The sequence below is a fragment of the Aspergillus karnatakaensis genome (assembly GCF_047715665.1).
Source record: "Aspergillus karnatakaensis strain CBS 102800 unplaced genomic scaffold BJY04scaffold_21, whole genome shotgun sequence".
Lineage (NCBI taxonomy): Eukaryota > Fungi > Ascomycota > Eurotiomycetes > Eurotiales > Aspergillaceae > Aspergillus > Aspergillus karnatakaensis.
In genome coordinates, this window is record NW_027395733.1 from 151,214 (window position 1) to 175,087 (window position 23,874).

The window sequence follows — 23,874 nt, forward strand, 5'->3', positions numbered from 1 at the left end:
GTCGGAGGATGATGGGTAGCCAGCTGCAACGGGTCTGGTGTGTGCTTGTATGCTGTGTAAATTGGATTATAGATATTTCTGTTGCTAAATTTGCGACTTGCTATCAAGGTAATTGAGGTTTCTGGTTCTCTAAGACCGCAAAACGCATGCATGCTCAGCAGTAGTCCTTTTGTTTAGTTACAGGTATGACTTTTAACCCTGGTCTTACACCACACCTCAACTTAGGGCTAAGCGAAGAACTTGAGGTCTTCACTGGCCGTGCTAGTCCAATAAAAGTAACAATACTGCTAGTAATGATACTGGAAAGATGCCATTCATTCTAGACCACGATTATAGATTCCTATTCACACTTTCAGAAGTCATGGGTAGGAGCCCTAACTCCCCTCTTTGTTTGGAGTCTGTTTACGCAAAGGTCTTGAGATCCCGTTAGGACAGTACGAAGTATCAGTTTCCATTCTAGTCAGACATAAGCTATCATAATCATCACTATGTTCTCTAAGAGAAGAATTTATTTGCCGGCCGCGGCAGCCCAAGGTGCTCCCTCAGCGTCGTCCCAGAATAATCCTCCCTAAAGATCCCCCTCCGCTGCAACTCAGGGACAACCCTCTGCGTCACATCATCCAACCCCTGCGGTAGGAACGGAAAGACAACCGTAAACCCATCGGCGCCCTCTCCCTTTAACCAAGTCTCCATCTCATCTGCAATCGTCTCGGGCGTCCCCACAAACGCCAACCCTGAGTACCCCCCTAGCCTCTGCGCCAGCTGTCTCACCGTAAGTCCCTCATCCTTCGCCAGCTTCTCTACCCCAGCCCGACTCGTCTTGCTCGCGTTTGTCTCGGGCAGATCCGTGGGAAGTGGTCCATCTGGATCAAAGCTAGAGACATCCGTCCCCAAAGCAATCGACAACGACGCAATCGCACTATCGTAATGCACCAAACTATCCAATTCCAGCCGTTTCGCCTTCGCCTCCTCCACCGTATTGCCAACAAGCACAAACGCCGCCGGCAAAATCTTCAAATGATTCCTGTCGCGCCCAGCAGCCTCCGCCCGCCCCTTGATATCCGCATACAACGCCTTCGCCCCCTCCAAATCTCTAGGCGAGCAAAACACCGCCTCCGCAGTCTCAGCCGCCAGCTGCCTCCCCGGCTCCGACTGCCCAGCCTGCACAATAACCGGCCATCCCTGCACGGGACGAGCAATATTCAACGGACCTCGGACACTAAGGTCATCACCTTTATGGTTAAGAACATGCATCTTCTCCGGATCAAAGTAGGTCCCGCTCTCACGGTCTCGAATGAATGCATCGTCCGCGAAGCTATCCCAGAGACCCGTGACAACGTCATAGAATTCTCGCGCGCGCTTATACCGCTCGCTGTGCTCAAGATGCTCTTCCTTCCCAAAGTTCTTGGACGACTCGGGGTTCCCCGTCGTAACGATATTCCACGCCGCGCGGCCAGAACTCAGATGGTCTAGCGATGCAAAGCGGCGAGCAATATGGTACGGCTCATCATATGTCGTGCTCGCCGTCGCAGCTAATCCGATCTTCTCTGTGACAACACTTAATGCGGAAAGGAGGGTGAATGGCTCGAATGATGTGACTGTGTGAGAACGCTTGAGGGCTTCGACGGGCATGTTAAGCACCGCGAGGTGGTCGGCCATGAAGAAGGCGTCGAACTTTGCGGCTTCGAGCTTCTGGATGAAGGACTTTAGGTGTGTGAGGTTGAAGTTTGCGTCTGGGAATGAGCCGGGGAAGCGCCAGGCGCCCGTGTGCAGGCTTACGGGGCGCATGAAGGCTGTGAGGTGGAGTTGTTTTTGCGACATTTTGGCGGTTTACAGTTGGTGTAGTGAGATGAGACTTGGGATTCTAGGAGAGGTCGGGGAGATTGTTCTGGTGATGATGGCCGGGTTTATACCTCCAGGACCTGGGTAGTCTCACGGCTTACAAATTGGTGTAGCAATGGCGTAATCGGAAGTCGGATCACGACATGAGGGGTTGTATGAGGGGATCTGTAAGCAGCTGTCTTTGTGATTATTCTTATCTGTAGCCATTGGCGGTAATTGATGATTGTGTCCGATGGTGCTTATGAGTCTCATGATGTGCTCGAAAAGATATCGTGATTGAGTAGGGTTACTCTCCCGCAGTAAGGATCTACCAGCCATGGGCCGGCGGGATTTAAGCTCATTTGTCTCGCTGCGCACAGGCCAGGCTACTTCTCGGTAATATTCCGAGAATATCTGACTGTTCAGATGACCGGTAAGGCGGGAGTACGAACAGGGAAAAGTGGCTCGCAAGCTGAAGCTAAGCGCCATGTTAGGGCTAGCTACGACGGCTATATTTGTGACGATGTGATTAGCCTTTTGAAGGACAGCTTCTTCCTACTTAGATGCCTAGCTACTAAGTACCTAGTATCAGGTACTTTAGAGCAACATGATGCTCCTGCCAGTTGCAGTGGTGGTTGAGATGTGGAAGGTGCAGCCCAGCCAGCCAGTGTCCATCAACTCGCGAAATTGTCCCTGTTGGCTACCTGGGTACATCTCATAGCCACATCTCATCATCGCTATCTTTACTTGTTTAACAGCAATTTATTCTTAAGGCGAGTGAGCTTTCATGTCTCCATGCGTCAGGGCTAACCGTTCAGCAAGTGAGCCCTAGCGAAATGGACCAGAACGGCGCAGGCAGTCCAAGAAGCTTTTCCCAGCCGATAGACCCTCAACCCGGCTCCTACCTTCGCCTCAAACTCCCACCAGAACTGCTGCTTTGCGTGGCCAATTTCCTTCCCGATGGCGACCTCAGTGCCCTTGCACGAACAAGCCAATCGTTCTATGATCTGCTGAATCGACACCTATATCGGCGCAGGGTCCAAGATCAACATGCTCCCAATCTTCTAGTCTGGGCCGTGAGTGAGGGAATAATCAAAACCGCCGAGCTCGCTCTCCAGGCCGGAGCAGATATCAACGCCCGACAGAATGATATCACCGGCAATACGGCGCTACATCAATCCCTATTTCCCCGCTATGCATCTCAATATCAGCCCGGGATGTATTTAACTGTGCAGCTCCCCTATTCCCCTCGCATGCTGAACTTCATCATCCAGCACGGTGCGAATGTCAATGTCAGGAACCGCCTCGGCACAACGCCCCTCCAACTAGCAGCGTATCGTGGACACTTGGAGTTCGTTCGAATCTTGATTGAAAGCGGAGGCGATCTGGCTGCCCTGGATAGCAAGGGAGGCGCCTCAATTCATGAGGCAGCCCGGGGAGGAAATCATGATGTCGTTCATCTCCTGCTTGCGAAAGGTGCTGATATAGAGATACAAAGAACGTCCGACGGGGCTACTCCACTTCACATGGCTGTCATCCATGGACGCGCTGAAGCAACAAGGCTGCTACTCAACAAGGGCGCAAATCCCAACTCTAGAGCCGCACGACAGCGAGCCCCGCTTCATAGCCTGGCTAGCGTGTTCTCCGGGCCTGCCTCTCACTTAGAAATGATCCGCTGCTTAATCGCTAGGGGCGCAAACCTTGAAGCTGTAGACGACAGAGGATCGACCCCTCTGCACTTCGCTATCTGCCGAGACTCCTTCAGAGTCACCCAGTTGTTGCTTATGTATGGAGCCAATATTGAGGCACCGTTTTCCACTGGTTATACACCTCTACAGTTGGCTATCATGGTCAGGGGGTTTGAGGGCCATGTCATCGATCTTTTGATCTATAGTGGGGCCAATCTGTCGGTGCGTGACGGACAAGGGCGGACTCTGCTGGACCTCGCACGAAGATATAATGATTTCCGGAATTGCGGCTTTCTCTTGGATCGCATACTGGTGGCTTCAGGTCGTCCATTCTATTCATCGTTAGTGATGGCGTGGAACCATCTGCCTCCTGGGACTTAGATAACTCGTCTAGTCATAGTTAGTGATTCATTCCATATCAACATTAATGTCACCTATTTCATTGAACTGGCGCACAGTCCGTGTTAGTTTATAGATATGGCAACCTCCTACAGAGTGGTCGACAAGTATGAAAAATAATTCAAAGCTCGTCAGCCCCTAAGGATACTATAAGATGAGGAACCTTGAACAGGTGGATGAACCTCGTCAACGTAGGAAAACCACCGGAAATATGCTTGCGATGGGACTTCAATTTCCGCTTGAGCTCGAGAGTTTAAGGGGGTTTAGAAGGTGTTTTACAAGGGTCGAACCAGGGCTTCAAATGCCGAATACTTTGGTTGAGAACGGGGTGGGGAGTCTCAGGCTTGTGCCTTGGAAATAGAAGCCGGCTAGCACACACAGTTACGAGACTCGGAAGGCTGAGCCGCAGCCCTACGAAGAAGCGGTTGAGGACTGCATTCAGAGTTGTTTTCTTTTTTTTTTGGATTGGTTGTTTGCTTGAATATGCAAGCTGGGCTGGACGCTCTGCGTCTTAAATAAACACTGGCGATCTCAAAACAAAATGATGGATCGTCCTCGGGATTCCAGGTTTCATCCGTGCTCTGTCAGCGGTCATTGCCCATCAACACGATCAGAATTCATCACTTAGCACTTAGGCACCGTAGGTAGGGCTAATCGGAGTTGGGTCAATCTTGTAGGCCGGCGTGCCGAGTACACTAACAAGCTCTCCGCTCAACACCAGAGCACGATACAACTCCCTCAGAGATCCTAATTTAGTGCCCCTTACCAGCCTTCTTCTTCCCAGCCTCGCGGTTACCGAACGGAAATCCAGCAGTCCTCTTATCAGCACCCGTGCGACGGCTAATGCGGCCATGGCTGCTCGCAAACAAGACACACCAAAGCCCCACAGCAGCAACGCTCGAGTATCCCACAATCGCAATCAAGAACACGCCCTTCTCCTGGTCCAGGTACCGCGTGTATGCGTAGAATGCCGAGGCAGCGTGGTACGCCGCCGTGACGATCAACGTGGGGACAGCATACGGAGCACGCGGGTCAGACTCGGAGTCTGGATCTTCGGTTGAGATTGGGTCGGACAGGCCGGAGGTTAGGGGGATTGAGCCCGTGAGCATGATGACGAGGGTTGCGATTGTGAGGAGGGCGAAGCCGAGGCAGCGGGCGAAGTAGACTTCGATTGCTGGGTGGTGTTAGTGGGTTGTGCGGGAGTGATGGGAATGTTCCTTAGAAACTTGAAGGCGTACAGGTTGCAGGACGGGTTTCGTCAAGTAGCATTGCGGAGATTCCTTGCGGGACGGAAATCAGAGCTGCGCTTTGCAGGGCGAGCCATGCTGATGTGGAGTAGGTGTAGGCGTAGAAGACCTGGGGGGTTAGCTGGGTTGGGACTTTGCGGAGTTGGGTCGCATACATCCATGATTGTGTATTTCGAGTCGGATAGAGGATTTAGATTGTTGAATAGGTTCTAAAGAGCTGGAGAGAGGTTGGGTGGAAGATTGCGGATAAATAAGAGGAGTTTGTGGAGAGCTCACAATGATGTCACGCTGATCCTAATCGGGTGGACCTGACAAGCATCTCGTCAATGATGTAGGAGGCACACCACAATCCTGCGGCCTGAAAGGCTTGTGTCACTTTATTCTCTCTATCTATGCTCTTAAGTATTTCATTTCACGTAATTGTGTACATCGTAGCAACCGAGGTATGACTGTATGACTGTTTCAACGCCGAACTCCAGAAAATGACGATGGAATACCCCAGCCCTACTTGCTGAGGTTACTCTTGTGAAGGTATCGCGCAAAGCTAAAGTCTTCATCTGAAGGCCCAGCTGTTGAATCTGCAAGTGCGTTCTGATACCGCTGGCTGAGTCCAGCATCGTCGCCTGCAGGAGGTACGTTCTCGTCGTCGCTGTCGTCCGACTCGAGATCGTAAGCTTTTCCGACCTGTGCCGCCTTGTCGTCTTCTTCCTCCTCTGCTTCACTGACTGTCTCGGGCTCGTCCTTGCGAGAGCTAGAGACGTTCATGTCCTTCATCAACTTTCCGAGCTCGACTTCACGCTGCGCCGCCTGTGTCTCCTCGCGCTCCTTCTTTCTCCGCTCAATTTCTGGTTTGTAGTCACGCTCGAATTCCTGGCGCTTCTCCTCGACCGCCTCGAAGAACTCGTCAATGCCGTCGCCGGTCATTGCGCTTACACCCACAACACTGAGGTGGCGGTAGAACTCTTCTAGCATCAGACTCATGCTATTGAGTAAGGACCCCATATAGCCACTTCCAGCGCCGAACCCTCCCGCCCCACCTTCTGTTCCAAATTGTCCCGACTCTTCCTCCTCCCGCAGAGCCTGTTGGAATGCATCGAAATCAGTCATCCATTCCTTCGCAAACTCTGCATCTTGAACATCGGTCTTATTGAACACTAAGATCATCGGAAGCTTAGTCTTGTATAGGATACTGCAGGCGTAGAGCATGTTGCTCATGAAGGTACTCGTAGAGCTCGTGCGGGGCGTATCGATAATGTAGGCAATGACAGTGGGGAATGACGACGCGAATGTCTCAAGCAGAATGCTTCCAGATGCACTCCAGACAAAAACTTCAATCTGACCAGGAGTGTCCACAAGAAAATGCTTGATCGGCTTTGCGGTGGGGTTCGTGGGGTTCGGAGCAGCGCGCTTCTCGAGGAGACCAATGATCTGATCGACTTTGGTAGCGTACAAATTTAGAGATGTCAAAATACCTCCGTTAGGCCCGAGGTTGTACTGCTTCATGACTTCCTTGTAGTTGATCGCATCACGGATATCGATGTTGGGTTCGAAGGGGACGGTGTGGACTGCGGGGTCGAGGTTCAGGACGTAGGGAGGCTGTTGTTTCGAATGGAGATGTGAGTTAATCCGCTGCATGAATGTCGTCTTTCCAGAGCCTATCGCAAATCACCAGTCAGTGCATGATCTATGATTCCGAGATCATTGACAGACCTGCCATGCCGACGCAGACGACGGTCACAGGGGATGTCGCCATGGTGAGAGGATCGGATGACGCGGTCAGTGTAAGAGATTGAGTTGAATAATAAACCGTCAATTCGTCAATTAGACGGATATCAAGACAAGCAAATCAAAATTTGGGCTTTTGGATAGTCGACAAAAATGACCTGGAAAAAGTGAGGGGAAATTCCCGGAAGGCGGTGAGAGAAAGGTCTCGACCATTTTCTTCCGACGTCATTAGTATCCAGCTCAAATCAAACAACAAAGCTATTCAAAATGACATTGGAGGATTTCGAAAAGAGCCTCGCGGAGGAGCAAGAACGCGATAAGCGGCGGGAGAAAAGCGAGAAGGACAAACACCGCCATCGCCATCGCCATCACGATCGTGACCGAGACCGCAGCAGAGAACGTCGGCATCGCTCTCACCGGCATCACTCAAGATCCAGAGAAAGGGGGTCAGATAGAAATGGCGATTCTCGAAAAGACGATGATGGCCACCGATATAAACGTTCGCGGCATTCCGACCACGGCGATCGCGATCACAAGCGTCGGCACCGAGACAACGACGAGGATGCGCATTCGACAGCTCCCGCTGAAGTAACTCAGGAAGAACCCACACGACCGAAGAGAGATGCGTGGATGGAAGCTCCATCGGCACTGGACATTGACTATGTACGACGACGCGCCACGACACGTCTCCAGGAGGAGCCAAAACCGCGCATGCTACAAGCCGACTTTGACCTCAAAATTCACAATAGAGAGCTGAACACTCACCTACGCGACTTGAAAGAAGGAAAGGGTCTTGAAGAGATTGAACAAGAACCGGCAGAACATGAGGTGAACTACACGTTTGGTGACGCGGGCTCCGCCTGGAGAATGACCAAACTCAAAGGTGTTTACAGAGCTGCGGAAGAGTCTGGACAACCGGTGGAGGAGCTTGCCATTGAGCGCTTTGGCGATCTACGCTCTTTCGACGATGCGCGCGAAGAGGAGGCGGAATTAGACCGTCGGGAGACGTACGGCGAGGGCTACGTTGGGAAAGAGAAGCCAACAGGAGAGCTCTTCCGGGAACGGAAGCAGGAAGAGAATGTCCATCGTGATACACGTGAACATCTCCGAGATCCTGAAAAGGAGTTCAGTGCCAGGGGAGAAGGCCAGCCAATGGAGACGGAGCCACCCGCACAAACTACTCAACATCTCGATCTAACAGCGCTCAATCGGCTCAAAGCACAAATGATGAAGGCGAAGCTAAGAGGCGCGTCCGATGCTGCCGAGCTAGAAGAGCGATATAATGCTGCCGTGGCCTCGATGGCGAACAGAAAAGAGCCTGATGTTATGGTGCTAGGAGTCATGGAGAATAGGATGTTGGCCGGAAAGCGAAACGAGGTCAAAGCTGTGCAAAACAAGCGTGGCCTGGAGCGCGGAAAGGTGGAGGAGAATGACGATATGACAATTGAGGACATGGTTCAGGAGGAGCGCAGGAGCCGTGGCCAGTTTGGTGGTGAGGGTCGACGTCTGGCGGAGAGGATTGCCAAAGATGGAAAGTTCGAAGTAAGTCATTCTTGATCTTTCTAATATTTATTCGATACTAACAAACTGCAGAACGACCTTGAATACATGGATGACAATGCCTCCAAACTAGCCCGCCGCGTCCACCGCTCGGAAATTGACATCAAAAACACGACCATCGGCGAACTACAAAAAATGAACCGCATCCTAGACAACTGCCCCCTCTGCCACCACGAAGACACAAACACGCCCCCAGTCGCCCCAATCGTATCCCTAGCCACCCGAGTCTACATGACCCTCCCCACAGAACCTGAAATCAGCTCCGGTAGCGCCACAATTGTGCCGATCCAACACCGATCCAATCTTCTAGAATGCGACGATGACGAGTGGGAGGAGATCCGGAACTTCATGAAGAGCCTCACCCGCATGTACCATGACCAAGGCCGCGACGTCATCTTCTATGAAAATGCCGCTCAGCCGCACCGGAAACGCCACGCTTCCATGGAAGCTGTTCCTCTCCCTTACAGTCTAGGCGAAACATCTCCTGCTTTCTTCAAGGAAGCTATTCTCTCTGCAGACGAAGAGTGGACTCAGCATAAAAAACTGATCGACACTCTAGCAAAGTCTAAACAAGGTCTCGGCCGGAATGCCTTCCGGCGCACCTTGGCTAAGGAAATGCCCTACTTCCACGTCTGGTTCCAGCTGGATGGCGGGCTAGGGCATGTTGTTGAAGACGCGAACCGCTGGCCGAAGGGAGACCTCTTTGCCCGCGAGGTCATTGGAGGGATGTTGGATGTGGGACCTGAGGTGATCAAGCGGCAGGGCCGCTGGACTCGGGGAGAAGACCGGCGAGTTGGCGCGTTCAAGAACCGGTGGAGGAAGTTTGATTGGACGAGGGTTTTATTCGAGGGGTGATTGACCCTCTGTAAAATAGCTATATATTGGAAATATAACTCTGCAAGAGCCCATCAAGGACCGCTTTAGCTCTTAGCACGTGATCACCGTAGCCCTCTACAGAATAGGTACCTACAGGGTACCCTCTACACATTCCTGCATTGAGCACGAGTGGGTGCCCTTTGTTATACACTGTTCTAACATGGACGATGCCTGTTTTCAGCCAAATACCATTGGGCAACCGGCTATCTATCGTTACCTACTGCCCAATGAAAACCAGTCTTGTCAACAAGCCTAGGCTAGTTCAACTTCCTAAACAACCTCCAGTACCTAGTTGCCAACGCCGCATTTAAACAGTCGCTATGCTGACTGGCTCAACACATGTGCATCATATTGTTGACCTCTTCTCTCAGCTAGTATAGATAGAAACTGTCGGGTTCGTATAATCTCGGGTAGACCAGGTAGGTCCTCGATAATATGTACGGAATAGCTTCAGCAGAGCGGCTCTATAAACTAGGATACAGCTAAAGAAGAGAATGGCCAGCGTGTGTCAGACACGTCTAGGTGGGCGCTGTAGGCTAAGTATGTTGAGAAAGCGATGGCCCAACTATAACATCGGCCATCTGCACATTATCGGAGACAGTTACGGAACATTCGATCTTACTCCTCCAGTGACCGAGCACTACATCTCATATACCTTCTGTAGATTTATCGGGAGGATCTCCGAGCATTTGGAGATAGAAATCCGGAGCAATGACTCCCATCGGGGGAAAACATCGCGAGGTGGGGCTCGTGGGGGCTTCGCTTTCTTCTCCAACTCCCTCTCTTTCCTACCGACTTCTTTCTCTTTCTTTGTATCCTTCTTGTTTCCCCCTGTTTCTTCTATCTATCTGGAAAGCCTTTCCCCCGTCGTCTGTCTTCCCTTCCTATCTTGTCATCGCCAGCCCCGTTGCGGCGCAATTGACCCCGCATTACCCCTCCATTATAACTCAAGGTACTTCTATACTACCCCAGCACTTGACCTCGAGTATATGAGTCACGCAGCCCTATATTCTCTGTATCTAACGAAATATAGATAGTTTATACCCTCAAAATGTCCCCCAAACCCAAGGTCCTCCTCCTCGGAGACATAACCCAGTCCGTCCACCCCTCCTCCAACCTCCACCCCCTCCACCAATCCAGCTCCTAACAAAACAATCCTCAACAGCGCACACTCAACCTGGAACTCCCTCTCCTCAATCGCCGATCTCATAGCCCCCGAATCCACCAACCGTACCGACTTCATCGCAGAATGCAAAGCCGGGAAACTCGACGGCGTCACCGTCGCATACCGCACCTTCGACTCGGTCTCCATAACTGGCCTCTTCGACGAGGAGCTCGTTAACGCTTTACCAAAGAGCTTGACCTTCCTCACGCATTGTGGTCTGTACCCTCCCTCTTCTATATATAAGGGAGATGTCAAGCTAATAGGAAACGAACATAAAGGAGCCGGCTACGACCAAATCGACACGCACGCCTGCAGCGCGCGCAACCCGCCGCTCCGCATCTCCAACGTCCCCACAGCCGTCGACGACGCAACCGCAGACGTAAACATGTTCTTGATCCTCGGCGCGCTGCGGAACTTCAACTCCGGCATGCACGCCCTGCGCGAAGGGAAGTGGCGCGGGTCTCCGATCCCGCGTCTGGGCCACGACCCGGAGGGTAAAGTCCTCGGCATCCTGGGCATGGGTGGTATAGGCCGGAATCTGAAGAAGAAGGCCGAGGCGTTCGGGATGAAGGTTGTTTATCATAATCGCCGGAAATTGAGTGAGGAGCTGGCGGGGGGTGCGGAGTATGTGTCCTTTGAGGAGCTGTTGCGGAAGAGTGATGTGATTAGTTTGAATTTGCCGTTGAATGTGGGGTTCCTTCCTTCTTCAAGGGTTTTATACCTCTTGTTTGGATGTGGTGCTAACGGGGTGGAAGAAACAAACCCACCACATAATCTCTACTCCGCAATTCGAGCTCATGAAGGATGGCGTAGTGATTGTCAACACCGCCCGCGGCGCGGTGATGGATGAGGCGGCTCTCGTGCAAGCACTCGACAGCGGAAAAGTATACTCGGCTGGTCTTGATGTCTTTGAGGAAGAACCTAAGATCCACCCGGGTCTGGTCTCGAATCCGAATGTGCTTCTTGTGCCGCATATGGGGACTTGGACTGTTGAGGTGAGTTGCCCTTCTAGGTATATTGGTTGATACAAGAGCTGATACTTTAGGTAGACACAAACGGGAATGGAGGAGTGGGCGATTGAGAACGTAAGGTTGGCGGTCGAGACGGGGAAGCTGAAGAGCCCGGTACCGGAGCAGGCAGATCTATAGACCAGGAGGTAATCATTATTGGACTCGGATACTGCACACAAATGTATAAACTTGTTGATTCATCTCTGCATCACCTGTCTAAGAGACCATGAGATATCGAATATGTAGATAGAATTGGAATCTAGAACACCGCAGCCGGAACGCCATCGTGCTGCCATGCCGAGCTAGAATTGAAGAAGCAACTCCTAGCCATGATAGTCTCCCGTACCAACAACGGGCAGACGAAGATAAATAAGAAAATATGATGTGAGGTCGAATGAAAGGGATATATAAGCAAACTCCACAAGATAAACAAACACCAAGGTGATAAACCAGGCAGATATGAAGAAAAGCATGGTCTAGTCCAAAGATCGTAACACAGTAAGCCTGCCAGCACGCCTTTTCTCATATTACATGTAAAGTAAGAAGATTCGTCAACGTAACGAGAAATCGAACACAAATGGTAATCGTTCATTCTCGAGAGACAAACCAGGATCGGACGACCATGCCACAGAGGCGTTTGATAACCTGTGTGGTGCCCTTGCCCCCGGCCTCTTGTTCAAGGAATTTTTGTGCGACGTATAGCTTCGCTCCGGCGTCTTTCTCGTTCGTGGTGATCGGTTGAGGGAAGCTGTGAGGGAAATCGGCCCACCGTTGGCCTAGATGGCGCGCAATTGCAATAGAGTAGATAACATCGCGGTTTTCAAAGGTGTCCAGCAGCGTCCGGCAGCGACCAAGCGTGTCGTCAATCTCTTTAGCTGCGCTAGCCTCGTTGTCATGAAGAGTCAGGAAGTAACCGATCGCACTCCAGAAATCGAGCTGTCGCTGAGTCAGTTGATCAGGCAATGTTGGCGGATTAGCAGCGGGTTCTCGAGTGGGAAATTGTGATAGCGGGTTCGAATCTAGGTGATCGCCCGTAATCATGGCTTCGATCACATCGAGTCGTTTGGAAGTGGCCAAAAGATCATAATCCTGCTGACTCCCGTTTGACACATTCATAACATGTCGACATAATGTCATCGTGCTCCATACAACAGATGCTTCGAAGCTCTCCAGCCGTGCGACGACATTAGGATCGCTCAGGTTTCGGTCGTTGAACGCCTCAATCAGGGCAGAGTATTCGGCCATAAGCTGAGCATTCGCCAACAGATGGCTTAGAGCCTTTTCCGTAAACCAGCGAGTCTCGAAGAACCGGTCAATAGCAGGAGCATATGTAGCCAGGAACACGGCTTGGATTTCTTCAAGGCGATTGGGCGGAAGAGCGGTGATGGGATGAGGCGGCGGGGGAGGGATACCGCGTAGAGCGAGGAGATCGCTGATTTGAACCTGTTTCACTGTTCCATATGTCAGAAAAAAGAATCGGCGACGTTCAGAAGCTTGACTTACACCTGAAGCTTGTCGGCTCCGAATTCCCAGTTGTTGTGGTTGCAGGGTTGACGGTCGGTTGCAGGCCCCCATCAGCGACATTTTGGACGGTAGCCATGTTCGGCGTATTGTGTTCGCTGTTGTTTTGGTTGAGTGAAGGGTCAATGGACGGGGCGTAGTCGTAGCGTTCGGCGGAAGTCGAGGGAGATTGCGAAGGAGCGAATGGTTGAGAAGAGGCCGGTACGTAGCCAGGAGGAGCAGCCGGGTAGGTCGATTGAGTGGTGGAAGGATCCTGCGGGTTGACCACCAGCGACGGCTGGGGATTCGGTGCAGGCTGTATCGCAGAAGGAGTAGGTTGCTTAAAGACCGGGTCGTAGCCTAAGCATTCACGCTTGCTCTTGACGCAGTTGCGGCAGACGGGATGACCTTCGTCACACTAGCGGGGGAGCATTACCTCGTCAGCGACAAGGGAAAACAATATTTAAGTAATATAAAGAAAGAAGGATCAATCGACCAGGCGACAAGAAAAAGGGTAAGTGGGCATGGAAAGTCGGGGAGGGAGGTTGTCAACAAGCGACAATAAATGGCGGGGTTTAGTGGTGGGCTGGACGCGAGCCGAAAGATTTTTGGCAACGCAAGCGAAGCAACACAACGCAAGCTCCTAGCAAGCTCCCAACCCCCTCACGCATTTTAGAGCCGCCAGCTTCTCGTGTTCGCGGTTTTGCAATTTTCTCGCGCAACTGCAATCGCATGGGAATTGTTTACGTACCTTAATTCGTCGCTTGCGACATGTTAGACACCCGGTTTTCGTCCGCCGCTTGACCTCTTTCTTATGTCTGCTACCCGACAACATCTTGCTCGCGTCCCCTTGCAGCTGATAATGCATCTGGCCTCCTGAATTCATTCCCGGATACCCCGCCATGTACTGACTCACCGAGGCCATTGGGGGCATTGGCGACCCAATGGGCGCTTGCGGAATATGCGACGGTTGTCCTTGCATGGAGTTGTTCAAAGGCGGGGAAGCGCTGTGGTGATTATGATACATGTCGGGGCCATGTTGCGGCTGCTGGTGCGGTTGTTGGTGCAACGGTGCTGGTGACTGCTGAGGTTGATGTTGCGTCGGCGCATTTTGATGAGGTGAATAATGATGCTGCTGAGGCTGCTGTTGTTCATAATGCGACGCTTGGTGTTGTGGACCAGGCGGCGGGTGTATGCCGTTTGGAGGGACCGAATTGTGAGTCGGTGTCGCGGACGGTTGATGCGGCTCTGTAGTAGGAATGTCATGCCCGTTCGTCCCGTTCTCTGTTACCCCATCGCCAACGCCCTCATCCTGGTTGAATCTGTCAAAGAAGTTTGCCTCGCTGCCATGCAAATCATCTATCGCCGGAAGAGTAGTGTCTAACGGTGGTAATGAGGTATCAATCGGTGGTAGTGCTGGTATCGTCGAGTCTATTGGCGGGAGTGTGGTATCAATAGCCGGAAGAGTTGTGTCGTGCTCTGGTAGAGTTTTGTCTATCGGAGGGAGAGAAACATCAATGGCATGATCTGACGGCTCGGCTGTATGTGTTGGAGCAGGTTCCGTTGTAAGTCTCTCGCTCGACTCAGCAGCTACCTGTGGCTGCTCGCCCGAGGGCTGAGCCTGTGCTGTATCCGCCATACCCTCACCGGCACTGCTCAGATTCCACGAGGCGCGAAACGACGTCTTCGGTTCGAGTGGTTTAGGCAGGTCGTGCGAATCCGCTGGCGAAGGGAGGCGTTCGATGTGTGTTCGAAAATGGCTGTAGTCAGGCTTCAGTGTCAAATTGACTATGCAGTCGTCTCTGAAATCTTAACACAGTTAGTGACAGATTCCAGTACCAAACATCTTAGATCGAAAATATGCCAACAATGATCGGTCGTCTAGGCAAAGCATGAAACGAATTCCTTCAGCTAGAACACAAGTCCAAGCAGGAATTGAGAATTTGGGAACGTGGTCAAAGTCCAGCTAGACAGGTTGTAGGCGCATCGGCCATATCCCGCTGACCTTGAAAAATAAAAACTCCCAATCACGTAGTGTCAATCATCGTTCAGTAACCTAGGACAATTATGCCTTTCGTCCGGCTTGACTTTGAACGCGACCGCCTGAAGCCTTGTCGAGAAGACGCAGGACAGGATAATCTTTGCGCATAACACCATGCCTCCATCGGAAATCCTCGGAAGTCCCTAGCAATCAAGTCCATTTGCCAAACCAAAACCCAGACGACCGAAAACCATTGCAGAAAAAAGAAACGTGGAGAACACGGTGCATCTCAAAGTCGGGGAAGGATCGGGGGGGAGAAAGAAAAGAGGCCGATCGAGGCTCTAATACTCACGCAGTACTGGTCAGATAAGCGAAAAGAAGCGAGCCGAAAGAACTATTCCACCAGGACTCTGTAGTCGGCACCGAACATGCTCCGCATTTGGCAGGTGAAGAGGACGGGGGGTGTTGCGACGAAGGAAGTGTTGCGCGAACCGAAGGAAAAGAGGAGAGAGAGAACTTGAAGATTAAAAGATTGGAGCTTGTCCGGGTCCGCCCATCTGACTCTCCCCGGACCTGCCTCACATACTAAGAATTTTCCGCCAAATTTCTGGCTGTGGCAACAATCCAGATCAACAAATTCTATACAATATCAACTTGGTCTTAGGATTTTATTTTTGAGGGTATATAGTGATCAAAATGGCTTTACTTGATATGGTGTAGGGATTCCTGAACGGTCTGACTCTGTCATACTAACTGCTTATTGCGGTAAACTATAGCACCTTTGGTCTCTCATCAATATTGCCATAAAACATCTCCATGACAAAGATCCCAATTTCTGAGGTTCTCAATTCTCAATCCTGACCTGACAGATGCTGGCACGGGCCGAAAGCCACAAGACGTCATGATAAACCTCTTGAGCTCATTTCAGCGTATGGTTGGCTTTCGTCTTGTAGGACAATACGCGATTTCTCTCCAACTGCCGACCAACCGGGCATTGTAGGACCAGCAACTGGTAGTACGGTACACCGATATTCCGATATGCGTATGTATTGTTGTGGCGATGGAGACGGTGGTCGCAACTTGGACGCCCTCAGCCCAGCTGTATAAATGCCGAGTCGTACGATATGCGAAACTGTAGAAATAGAGTCATCCCGATCCAGTCGTGAAGAACCAGGACAATGCTTGGTCTCTGAGAGCGACTATTTCCTCATGGCCTTCGGCTTGCGCTTTTTGAAGACAACACCTGCACCAGCAGCAGGCTCCTCCGGCTCGATCGCTGCAGGAACTGACTGCTCCTCACTAGGTTCTTCCTCTTTCGTCTGTGTCTCCGGTTCAGACTCTCCCTTGACCGGCTCAAAGCCTGGCCGAGTGTCCTTCTCGACAGCCGTATCCTGATCCTGTCCCTGCTGCTTCTCCTTCTCCTTCTCTCCCTCCGCCCCGGAAACCTTCGCCTTCTTCACATCCTTCGTAGATGCCAACAACGCATCCAGATCCTCCAAATCCTCTTCATATTTCGCGCCGGGGTACCGTCGCGTCGCCGACCCCCAGCCTTTACTAACAAACCGCTCAGCCTCCCTCTTCGCCTCCTCCTCCTCCTCATCAACATCATGTTTCCTCTTCCTCACACCCAGCTTCGACTGCGCCGCCTCCTCATCAGGTGTAAGAACCTTCTCCGAGACCGTCTGCCACTCTCCAGCAAGCGCCAGGTCACTCCTATACTGATCCGGAATGGCGACACCCATCTCCGCAAGCTGCGCCATCTGCTTTTTCCTCTCCTCGACTGAAACCGGGCGTTGTGGCGCGGCGGTCGGTGCGGCCGTTGCTTTCTTCCATGATGACTGATTCTCTCCTGGTTTTCCGGATACAGTGCCCTTTAATCGCTCGACTTCGTCCTTTGCGCGCTGCGAGTCTCGTTGCGATCGCTCGTTCTCACGGTGGATGTCTCGGAGGAAGCGCTTTAAATTTCCTTGATGTTTTCCTGTGGCTTCGTGTTGGGTTTTCTCGAAGGCTGTGTCGCGAATGTAGATTTTGCATTGCTTGCACCAGTATTTTGGCTGCGCAGATACTATTAGAAAGTGAACCTCCCTTCCAAAGGAAGCAGTGGATAGATAACGCGAGGGGTTTGACCCACTGCTGATTTCCAGTATTCGGCCATCGCTGCTGCTCTTAATTCTTTGTTGTCAGATGAGCGAGTGTGAGCGATGCAGTCTGCGTATATTTGAAAGGCCGGTGATTGTTGAAAGTGAGTTGGAGATGTGAGGCAGAGCTCTGGAGATGTCCGCGGGCCCAGGCCCGCCTAGGATGCTGACTACCCATTTGGACTCGGAATGGTGCCGCTTCTAACAGCCACTGTATACTACAAGTCGTTCAGTGTTAGTTTTGAGGAGATCTTTCTCTATGTGTGTACCATTCAAAGCCTCTATCCTGCTTCATTTTCCACTTATGTCATCTAGTTTCAAAGTCTACATTCAAAGAGAGCAGAAAATGTTGATAGCATGTGCAATAACTGGCTGTCTAAGATATATAAATGCGAACATCAACCATTGCATGCTCACAGACAGTTCCGCCCAAACTACAAGAAACTCCCCATACATCTCATCATAATTCATTATATATCTTATTTTCTAGACAAAGCTTTCAAGTACTCATAATCTCAACCCTGACCTTCACCTCCCCAGCATCGGGCTGCAACCAAAACCCGATATCTTTCGTTGTATCTACAAGCTCAACCTCCCTCTTTACAAACCTCGTCTCCTCACCAGCCCCTGCAAGATCCTCGCCCGTGTTCTCCTCATCTTCACTATCCCACTCGTCCTCAAAATCCATGTTCTCCTTGCTCACGGGGTCTAGCTCATCCGTCTCCCATATCAAGCGGAATTCGAACGGAGTGAGATCGAATAGGCGCGAGACGATAGCTTTGACTTGGTAAGTATCGTAGGATCGGGGGATCTCTTTAATCTTGATGCTATCGTTGGGGCTCTGGTCGGGGTTTGTGGTATTCGATTTTCCTAGACGGAATGCTATTCGTACCAGTCGCGCCGCGACAGAGCGTGGGTTAATGGCTGCATCTGAGCCTGAGGTCTTCGAAGCTCGAGTGATGAGCGGTTCGCCGTGAATCTGGCAGAGCTCATGGTATCGAGGATGTTCGGTGATTATTTCTGGTTCAGCTGTGTCCGAGGATATTGATAGCTCTTTTCCGATCAAGGAGAGGTAGTATAGTTCTCCGTTGTTGCGCTCCTTTGCTGTGATGGTGCTGAAGTTGAGCACTTCCAATGACGAGATCCGTGATAAGGTTAGCATGTATGCTTCGTCGACTGTCATGGGTTTCTCGGTGGTGCCGGTGATGGCAGCGGATGCCACGGGCTGATTGTATAACGGGTTCCCCGAGACTCGAAGAGTTTGTAGTCCTGGAAAGATTTGAGGGAGCTTATTGATGAAGGACCATGAGTTGATTCTGTTTCGAGATAGGTCCACAGATGTGAGGCTCTTTGAGAACTGGGATGTATCATCCCCGGATATGGAAGAGATCGATTCAATACAGTTCCCTCGTAGTGATAGATATGAAAGGTTCGGTAGGCCCTTCAATGCCTTGATCGCGGAAAGTGAGGCAACGCCATTGTTCTCAAGGATAAGCTTGGTTATATTGTTGTTTATCGAGGTTGGAATAGATGAGAGCTGGTTTGCAGAAGCTGAAAGCCAAGTAAGTGATGGGAACTGAGCAGTCACTGCTGATATCTATACCTGTCAGCTAAGCATGGCAGTTTCAAAATGTACACTCACTTGATCCCAAGGAAGCAAGGTATCGTCCAAATGAAGCTCTTCAATCCCATCAAAAACTAAGCCCTCTTCAACCGGACCGAACCTATTCCCACTAGACACCCCAGTCAGTATATTTTCACACCCACAGCATCATCTCATGAAAACTCACATTAACCTCAGCAATTTCAACTTCTTCAGCGGCCCACATATATCAGCAACATCCCTCCATCCCGTGAACAGATTTTGACTCAAATCAAGCTCAACGATCTTGGGACAAACCCGCTCAATCTCACCGCGGGCAGCCTCAATCTCCTCCCGTGTAGCCTGTTGCGCAAGCACACCAGCTACTCGTAGCCCATCAAGAAGAACAATCTTCAGCTCTTCAAGCTCAGCAAGCTGTTTTCGGATCTTGTCGAAGCCGACTTCTTCGGCAATCTTGCCGTTAAACCGGATGGGTTTCTCCTCTCCAGCGCCGGGACCCGCACGAGCTTGTTTCTGCTCAGATTCAGAAGCGTATTTTAATCGAAGAGCATCCAAGAAGCTCAGTTGGCTATCTGCTGGTCGTGAAGGTCTCACAAATGACCCAGCTGTAGGATGTTGTCTTAAGCCTAGTACGCTATTAGCAGATATCCCACATAGATGTCGTAGATAGTCTTCTGGGCGCTTAAACCTGAAGAAATAACGCACATGTAAAATACCGCATTCCCTTGTGTTCGCCCGAGTGCTTTCCTCTTGTAGGATCGTCCCATTCTACTCCAAGCCATTCTCCAGAAGTGCCTTCGACGCTGCCCACATAGCGGATGGTGCACAGATGGCCATCATAGGACCGTCGTTGATTCATCCACTGGCGGGCTTGGGTAGTGACTGAATGACTCATCTCAAAGATAACCAACCTGAAATCATCTCATTTATGACCTTATGTTCATTTCCCTAGGGCCTCCCGTTGTTGATTGATGCTTGAAGTTCATCCTCCCCCACCAATCGCAGTCCAGTGCAGCGCTTATGTAATCTCCGTCTCGAAAAGCTTCATATCGCAGCGCATATCAACCTCCAAGCTCCACACTTGCCAACAAGGAGCCCTTCCTCCCTCACCCATCCAAGATGGATTACCAGGTACGCAAACTTCTGTATACTCTTGGTGGACACTTTTTAACAACGTCCAGAACCGTGCAGGCTCGAAATTCGGCGGCGGCGGCGTCGCCTCGCAGTCCGCCACAAACGCCGACAGACGCGAACGGCTGCGCAAACTCGCTCTTGAGACCATCGACCTAGACAAAGACCCTTACTTTTTTAAAAACCACGTCGGCAGCTTCGAATGTCGGCTATGTTTAACAGTCCACCAAAATGACGGGTCGTACCTCGCCCACACGCAAGGCCGAAAACATCAAACGAATCTCGCGCGCCGCGCAGCCCGCGAAGCCCGCGAGGGGAAGAATGCGGACCCTAATGCGATTCCTGGTGCGATCGGCGTGCAAGTTCGGAAACAGACTATCAAGATTGGACGGCCCGGGTATAAGATTACAAAGGTGCGGGATCCGTTGACGAGGCAGTTGGGGCTGCTTTTCCAGCTGCAGTACCAGGAGATTACGCCCGGGGTTAAACCGCGGGTTAGATTTATGAGTGCGTTTGAGCAGAAGGTTGAGGAGCCGCCGGACCGGGATTATCAGTACCTGGTTGTAGCTGCGGAGCCGTATCAAACTTGTGGGTTTAAATTGCAGGCGAGGGAGATTGATCGAAGGGAGGGACGATATTGGACTTGGTTTGATGAGGATAGTAAGGAGTTTTGGGTTCAGATTATGTTCAAGACGGAGCGTGAGGAGAGATTTAGTGGCGTGCCTGGGTTGGCGCCGATGGGTGCTGCTTGAACGACCACCACTCTCTACGTGGTAGCTGACGTGTTCTGTACTCATATCTTTCTTGATTCTGGGCTTCGGTGGGCGTTCCGGGACTTTTTGAGAGCAAAATTCGGGTTGATGATCTGGGATTCCACTATGTAGGACATTATACTCATTCTATTAAAGGTAACAGCGAACTCCAGTTAATACCAATTCACATGTCCTTAAATGTTCATACTATCTTCCTAGAGACAAGATAGCCTGTCAGTCATGATATGCAGCTTGTAGCGTTCAAAACCTCCAACAGAAGCGCTACTAAAGTTTTAATACCAGATACACAGTGTGGCACGCAAATGTTGACTCGCAACAAGACGCCAACCTTCTGAAAGAAAATCATAGATAGGACAAACTGCTTGTGTCCAGTATCACAATGTATGATGCGCTATATGCTTGAAGAAAACCAATCAACAAGGTCTATACCGACCAAGGCAGTCATGACGTGCCCTTGAAAAGCGATCAACGCAAGCCCGCCCGCTTTTATACCTTCCAAGACAATCGCCATGATTCCCTCAAATAATCGAGCTTTAACTCTATATTCAGTTGGCCTGGAAAGCGTTGAATGCTTTGTAGGTGTACCCGATGAAGGGCAAGCTCATCTCGGCCTCCTGCTCCTCCGGCATAGCACGAGCCTGAGCACGGTGAATGGCGCTTGTATCCTCCTGAGGAATCTCGTCGATCGGGAAATACGACACATCAATGTTGGAGCTGAGTCTGGGCTCGAAGGGAGCGCGGATTTTCCGCAGCTGTTCCCAGACCACTCCGCGGAAGAAGGGATGGTTCTTGATCTGCGTAGCACCTCCATACTGGCCACCATCGTTACCGATACGGTGTTCTGCATCACACAAGAAACTAGAGCATGATTAGTCTCAGTACCCTCAAATAAAGGGGAGTACAAACCTTCGAATCAAGCCTTCAGATTCGCGAGAAAGAGTCAGCTCTTCAGGGAAGTAAAGGCATTCCCGCCAGTTCACAATCTTGCGGTAGGTATCCGTTGTGTCTTCGGCGCAGAATGGAGGCCACCCAACAAGACACTCGAACATGATGGCGCCGACAGACCACCAATCGCACAAATAGGTGTATCCTTGTCCGTTGAAGATTTCGGGGGCAATGTAATCAGGAGTTCCAACGGTTGAGTAAGCCATGGCTCTGCGAGACTTCCTCCAGGTGTTGATTTGACCACGGTTCGAGACCGTCAGGTTGATTGCATCGCTGAAATATCCGGAGTTTCGGTTCTTGTCCTTCGATGTAGAGTTCTTCAGTAGGTTCTGGTAGTATGAATTGTCGTGAGTCTTCTTGCCTCCGGTTGAAAGGCCAAAGTCAGTCAACTTGACGTGACCGCCGCGGTCAAGGAGGATATTATCGGGTTTAATGTCTCTATATAATAACCATATTAGTCGGCCGTGATGAAATTCGGTACGGGAACCTTGTGTGATGTGACCCTTACCGGTGAAGGAAGCCCAGCTTGTGAACAGCCTCGATCGCCATTACGATTTCCGCCATGTAGAAGCGCGTAATATCTTCGGAGAAGATTTCGTACTTAATGAGCATTGTCATCAAATCACCTCCAGGTAGGAACTCCATGAGAAGATACAGATAAGCAGTGTCCTGGAAGGAAGCATGAAGCTTCACGAGCCAAGGGTTGTCCTTTGAGTCAGCCAAAATATCACGCTCAGCACGAACGTGGGCTAACTGATCCTTCTTGAACATCTCCGACTTAATCAACGATTTGAGCGCGTAAATCTTGCCGTCTGTCTTTCTCTGCACAAGCTTGACCTCACCAAAAGCACCTTTTCCGATGATCTTAATGGTCTGGAAATTTGAAGGAGTCTCCCGTGTCCGAAGGAATCGGAGGAAGACCGACTCTTTCTTTCCTACTTGTTCAGCCTCCTTGACCTTCGCATCTTGTGGAACACCCGGTTCACGGATCATCTTATCAAGCTCGGCCGATCTGTCCAGTAATTAGAAGTTAGCCGGATTCGCGAGAGATCCCTCAGAGAAAATAAACAAGAGCTTACCGCATGTTGCGATCACGCGCACGCTCGATGTTCTCGTTGAAGAAGACACTGACGAGTTCCTTTGCAGCCTTTCCACGCTTGTGAACATTCTCTGAGAAGCGCTCAGGGTAGCGTTGAAGTTCTTCGTTCTCGGCGGGCAGGCGCGGGCTTCGAGGCACAGGAGGGGCCAAATGTCCGGGTTGCTGTTGCTGTCCGGCTGCCGCAGTGTTGCCGGCAGTACGGGGTCTTTGGGCAGGAGAGGCCGCGCGGTTGAAGAATCCAGTTCTATTGGCGTTTAGATCCTGGTTGGAGAACTGTTGTATCAAGCCGTTGGTTCCATCATTGGGAGCACCGTACCCCATCCGAGACTGGTAGGCGGGCTGCGGGGATTGCAAATTGGGCTGGCCGTAGTGTTGTTGCTGGGCGTAAGCTGCCTGTTGCTGCTGCTGCTGCTGCTGCTGGGCATAGTTGTTTGGCACGAAATAACCCTGACCGTAACCACCATTCTGAGCATCGATATAGTCCTGAGGACTCTGGTTCTGGTAGATCGGCTGAGGAAATGCGGAAGGGGTGGTGGGATACGCGCGATTGTTTGCCGCCGCATTGTTGAACGAGCGTTCATTGTACCCGAAGTTCATGTGGAGACGATTATTGTTGGGATCCATCTTGGAAGAGTGCCCTCCGAATTGCCGATAATGGATGAACGGCGAGGGGGAGATGGGAGGGAAAAGGTGAATATAAGGGGGGTGGTGTAAAGGGGGAGGGGAAAGTTTCGTGGAAAGAAGCGGTGGCTTCAGGAGACGAGGAGTGAGCGAGCGTGGTTTGAGGGGAAAGCGTGTGGGAGTGTTGGTGGAGTGTACAGCACTGGAGGGGGGCTCCCGACTGGACAACGCCGCGGTCTCACAGTCCCTGGAGGAGATCAATCAGGAGGCGATTGAGCACCAGCAATAAGAACGTTTGTCACAAAAGATCAGGACAGGATGAGACACCGATAAGGAGGAGGGAAAAGCAAAAATACAGACTGCTGGCCCAAAGTTCCAGACTCGAAATTGCCCTTACTGGGGCAGATGTGTTGGAGACCCAGCTGGTGGCTACGGGTGGCCGCTGGGGCCACCCGTGCTGTCAACACTGCAATGATCAATCTCCATGCAAGAACCGCTCTCGTTTCTCTATGAACCAAAGTTCAAATTGACCATTCAAGCCAAGTCCAGGTCCCGGAATCCACCCGAGAGCCCTGAACTTTGAGGCCAGTGC

The 23,874-nt window shown here is 51.2% G+C and overlaps 10 protein-coding genes across 10 annotated transcripts; 3 read left to right on the top strand and 7 right to left on the bottom strand.

Annotated features, from left to right (window-relative positions):
• Nucleotides 1-435: 435 nt before the first annotated feature.
• Nucleotides 436-1,985, bottom strand: BJY04DRAFT_187796 (LLM class flavin-dependent oxidoreductase). The gene has a single exon (XM_073711104.1). The coding sequence runs from the start codon at nt 1,819-1,821 to the stop codon at nt 496-498; it is 1,326 nt and encodes a 441-aa protein (XP_073571800.1). The 5' UTR covers nt 1,822-1,985; the 3' UTR covers nt 436-495.
• Nucleotides 1,986-4,224: 2,239 nt separating this feature from the next.
• Nucleotides 4,225-5,377, bottom strand: BJY04DRAFT_187801 (uncharacterized protein). The gene is made up of 3 exons (XM_073711105.1): nt 5,311-5,377; nt 5,147-5,264; nt 4,225-5,082 (listed from the first exon to the last, which is right to left on the bottom strand). The coding sequence occupies exons 1-3, from the start codon at nt 5,314-5,316 to the stop codon at nt 4,661-4,663; spliced, it is 546 nt and encodes a 181-aa protein (XP_073571801.1). The 5' UTR covers nt 5,317-5,377; the 3' UTR covers nt 4,225-4,660.
• A 21-nt stretch (nt 5,378-5,398) lies between these two features.
• Nucleotides 5,399-7,131, bottom strand: BJY04DRAFT_187802 (putative ATP binding protein). Its single transcript, XM_073711106.1, has 2 exons — nt 6,866-7,131; nt 5,399-6,810 (listed from the first exon to the last, which is right to left on the bottom strand). Exons 1-2 carry the CDS (start codon nt 6,906-6,908, stop codon nt 5,660-5,662), a joined length of 1,194 nt encoding a protein of 397 aa, XP_073571802.1. The 5' UTR covers nt 6,909-7,131; the 3' UTR covers nt 5,399-5,659.
• Nucleotides 7,132-9,354, top strand: BJY04DRAFT_187804 (putative cell cycle control protein (Cwf19)). Its single transcript, XM_073711107.1, has 2 exons — nt 7,132-8,422; nt 8,474-9,354. Exons 1-2 carry the CDS (start codon nt 7,148-7,150, stop codon nt 9,293-9,295), a joined length of 2,097 nt encoding a protein of 698 aa, XP_073571803.1. The 5' UTR covers nt 7,132-7,147; the 3' UTR covers nt 9,296-9,354.
• A 754-nt stretch (nt 9,355-10,108) lies between these two features.
• On the top strand, nt 10,109-11,773 carry BJY04DRAFT_187805 (D-mandelate dehydrogenase-like dehydrogenase). Its single transcript, XM_073711108.1, has 6 exons — nt 10,109-10,268; nt 10,350-10,411; nt 10,482-10,696; nt 10,760-11,169; nt 11,237-11,476; nt 11,531-11,773. The coding sequence occupies exons 2-6, from the start codon at nt 10,368-10,370 to the stop codon at nt 11,627-11,629; spliced, it is 1,008 nt and encodes a 335-aa protein (XP_073571804.1). The 5' UTR covers nt 10,109-10,268; nt 10,350-10,367; the 3' UTR covers nt 11,630-11,773.
• Nucleotides 11,774-12,079: 306 nt separating this feature from the next.
• BJY04DRAFT_207180 (putative C6 finger domain protein) lies at nt 12,080-14,630 on the bottom strand (the record flags this gene model as incomplete). The annotated part of the gene is made up of 3 exons (XM_073713825.1): nt 12,080-12,942; nt 12,995-13,409; nt 13,743-14,630. 3 exons carry the CDS (start codon nt 14,628-14,630, stop codon nt 12,080-12,082), a joined length of 2,166 nt encoding a protein of 721 aa, XP_073571805.1.
• Nucleotides 14,631-15,707: 1,077 nt separating this feature from the next.
• Nucleotides 15,708-17,199, bottom strand: BJY04DRAFT_187809 (putative formin binding protein). The gene is made up of 2 exons (XM_073711109.1): nt 17,104-17,199; nt 15,708-17,026 (listed from the first exon to the last, which is right to left on the bottom strand). The coding sequence occupies exons 1-2, from the start codon at nt 17,125-17,127 to the stop codon at nt 16,172-16,174; spliced, it is 879 nt and encodes a 292-aa protein (XP_073571806.1). The 5' UTR covers nt 17,128-17,199; the 3' UTR covers nt 15,708-16,171.
• Nucleotides 17,200-17,597: 398 nt separating this feature from the next.
• On the bottom strand, nt 17,598-19,677 carry BJY04DRAFT_187811 (putative tubulin-specific chaperone). The gene is made up of 4 exons (XM_073711110.1): nt 19,419-19,677; nt 18,901-19,339; nt 18,753-18,843; nt 17,598-18,707 (listed from the first exon to the last, which is right to left on the bottom strand). Exons 1-4 carry the CDS (start codon nt 19,606-19,608, stop codon nt 17,610-17,612), a joined length of 1,818 nt encoding a protein of 605 aa, XP_073571807.1. The 5' UTR covers nt 19,609-19,677; the 3' UTR covers nt 17,598-17,609.
• A 110-nt stretch (nt 19,678-19,787) lies between these two features.
• BJY04DRAFT_187812 (spliceosome assembly protein PRP11) lies at nt 19,788-20,770 on the top strand. The gene is made up of 2 exons (XM_073711111.1): nt 19,788-19,844; nt 19,895-20,770. The coding sequence occupies exons 1-2, from the start codon at nt 19,833-19,835 to the stop codon at nt 20,594-20,596; spliced, it is 714 nt and encodes a 237-aa protein (XP_073571808.1). The 5' UTR covers nt 19,788-19,832; the 3' UTR covers nt 20,597-20,770.
• Nucleotides 20,771-23,640, bottom strand: BJY04DRAFT_187813 (serine/threonine protein kinase CBK1). Its single transcript, XM_073711112.1, has 4 exons — nt 22,642-23,640; nt 22,071-22,574; nt 21,524-22,000; nt 20,771-21,475 (listed from the first exon to the last, which is right to left on the bottom strand). The coding sequence occupies exons 1-4, from the start codon at nt 23,283-23,285 to the stop codon at nt 21,163-21,165; spliced, it is 1,938 nt and encodes a 645-aa protein (XP_073571809.1). The 5' UTR covers nt 23,286-23,640; the 3' UTR covers nt 20,771-21,162.
• Nucleotides 23,641-23,874: the final 234 nt, after the last annotated feature.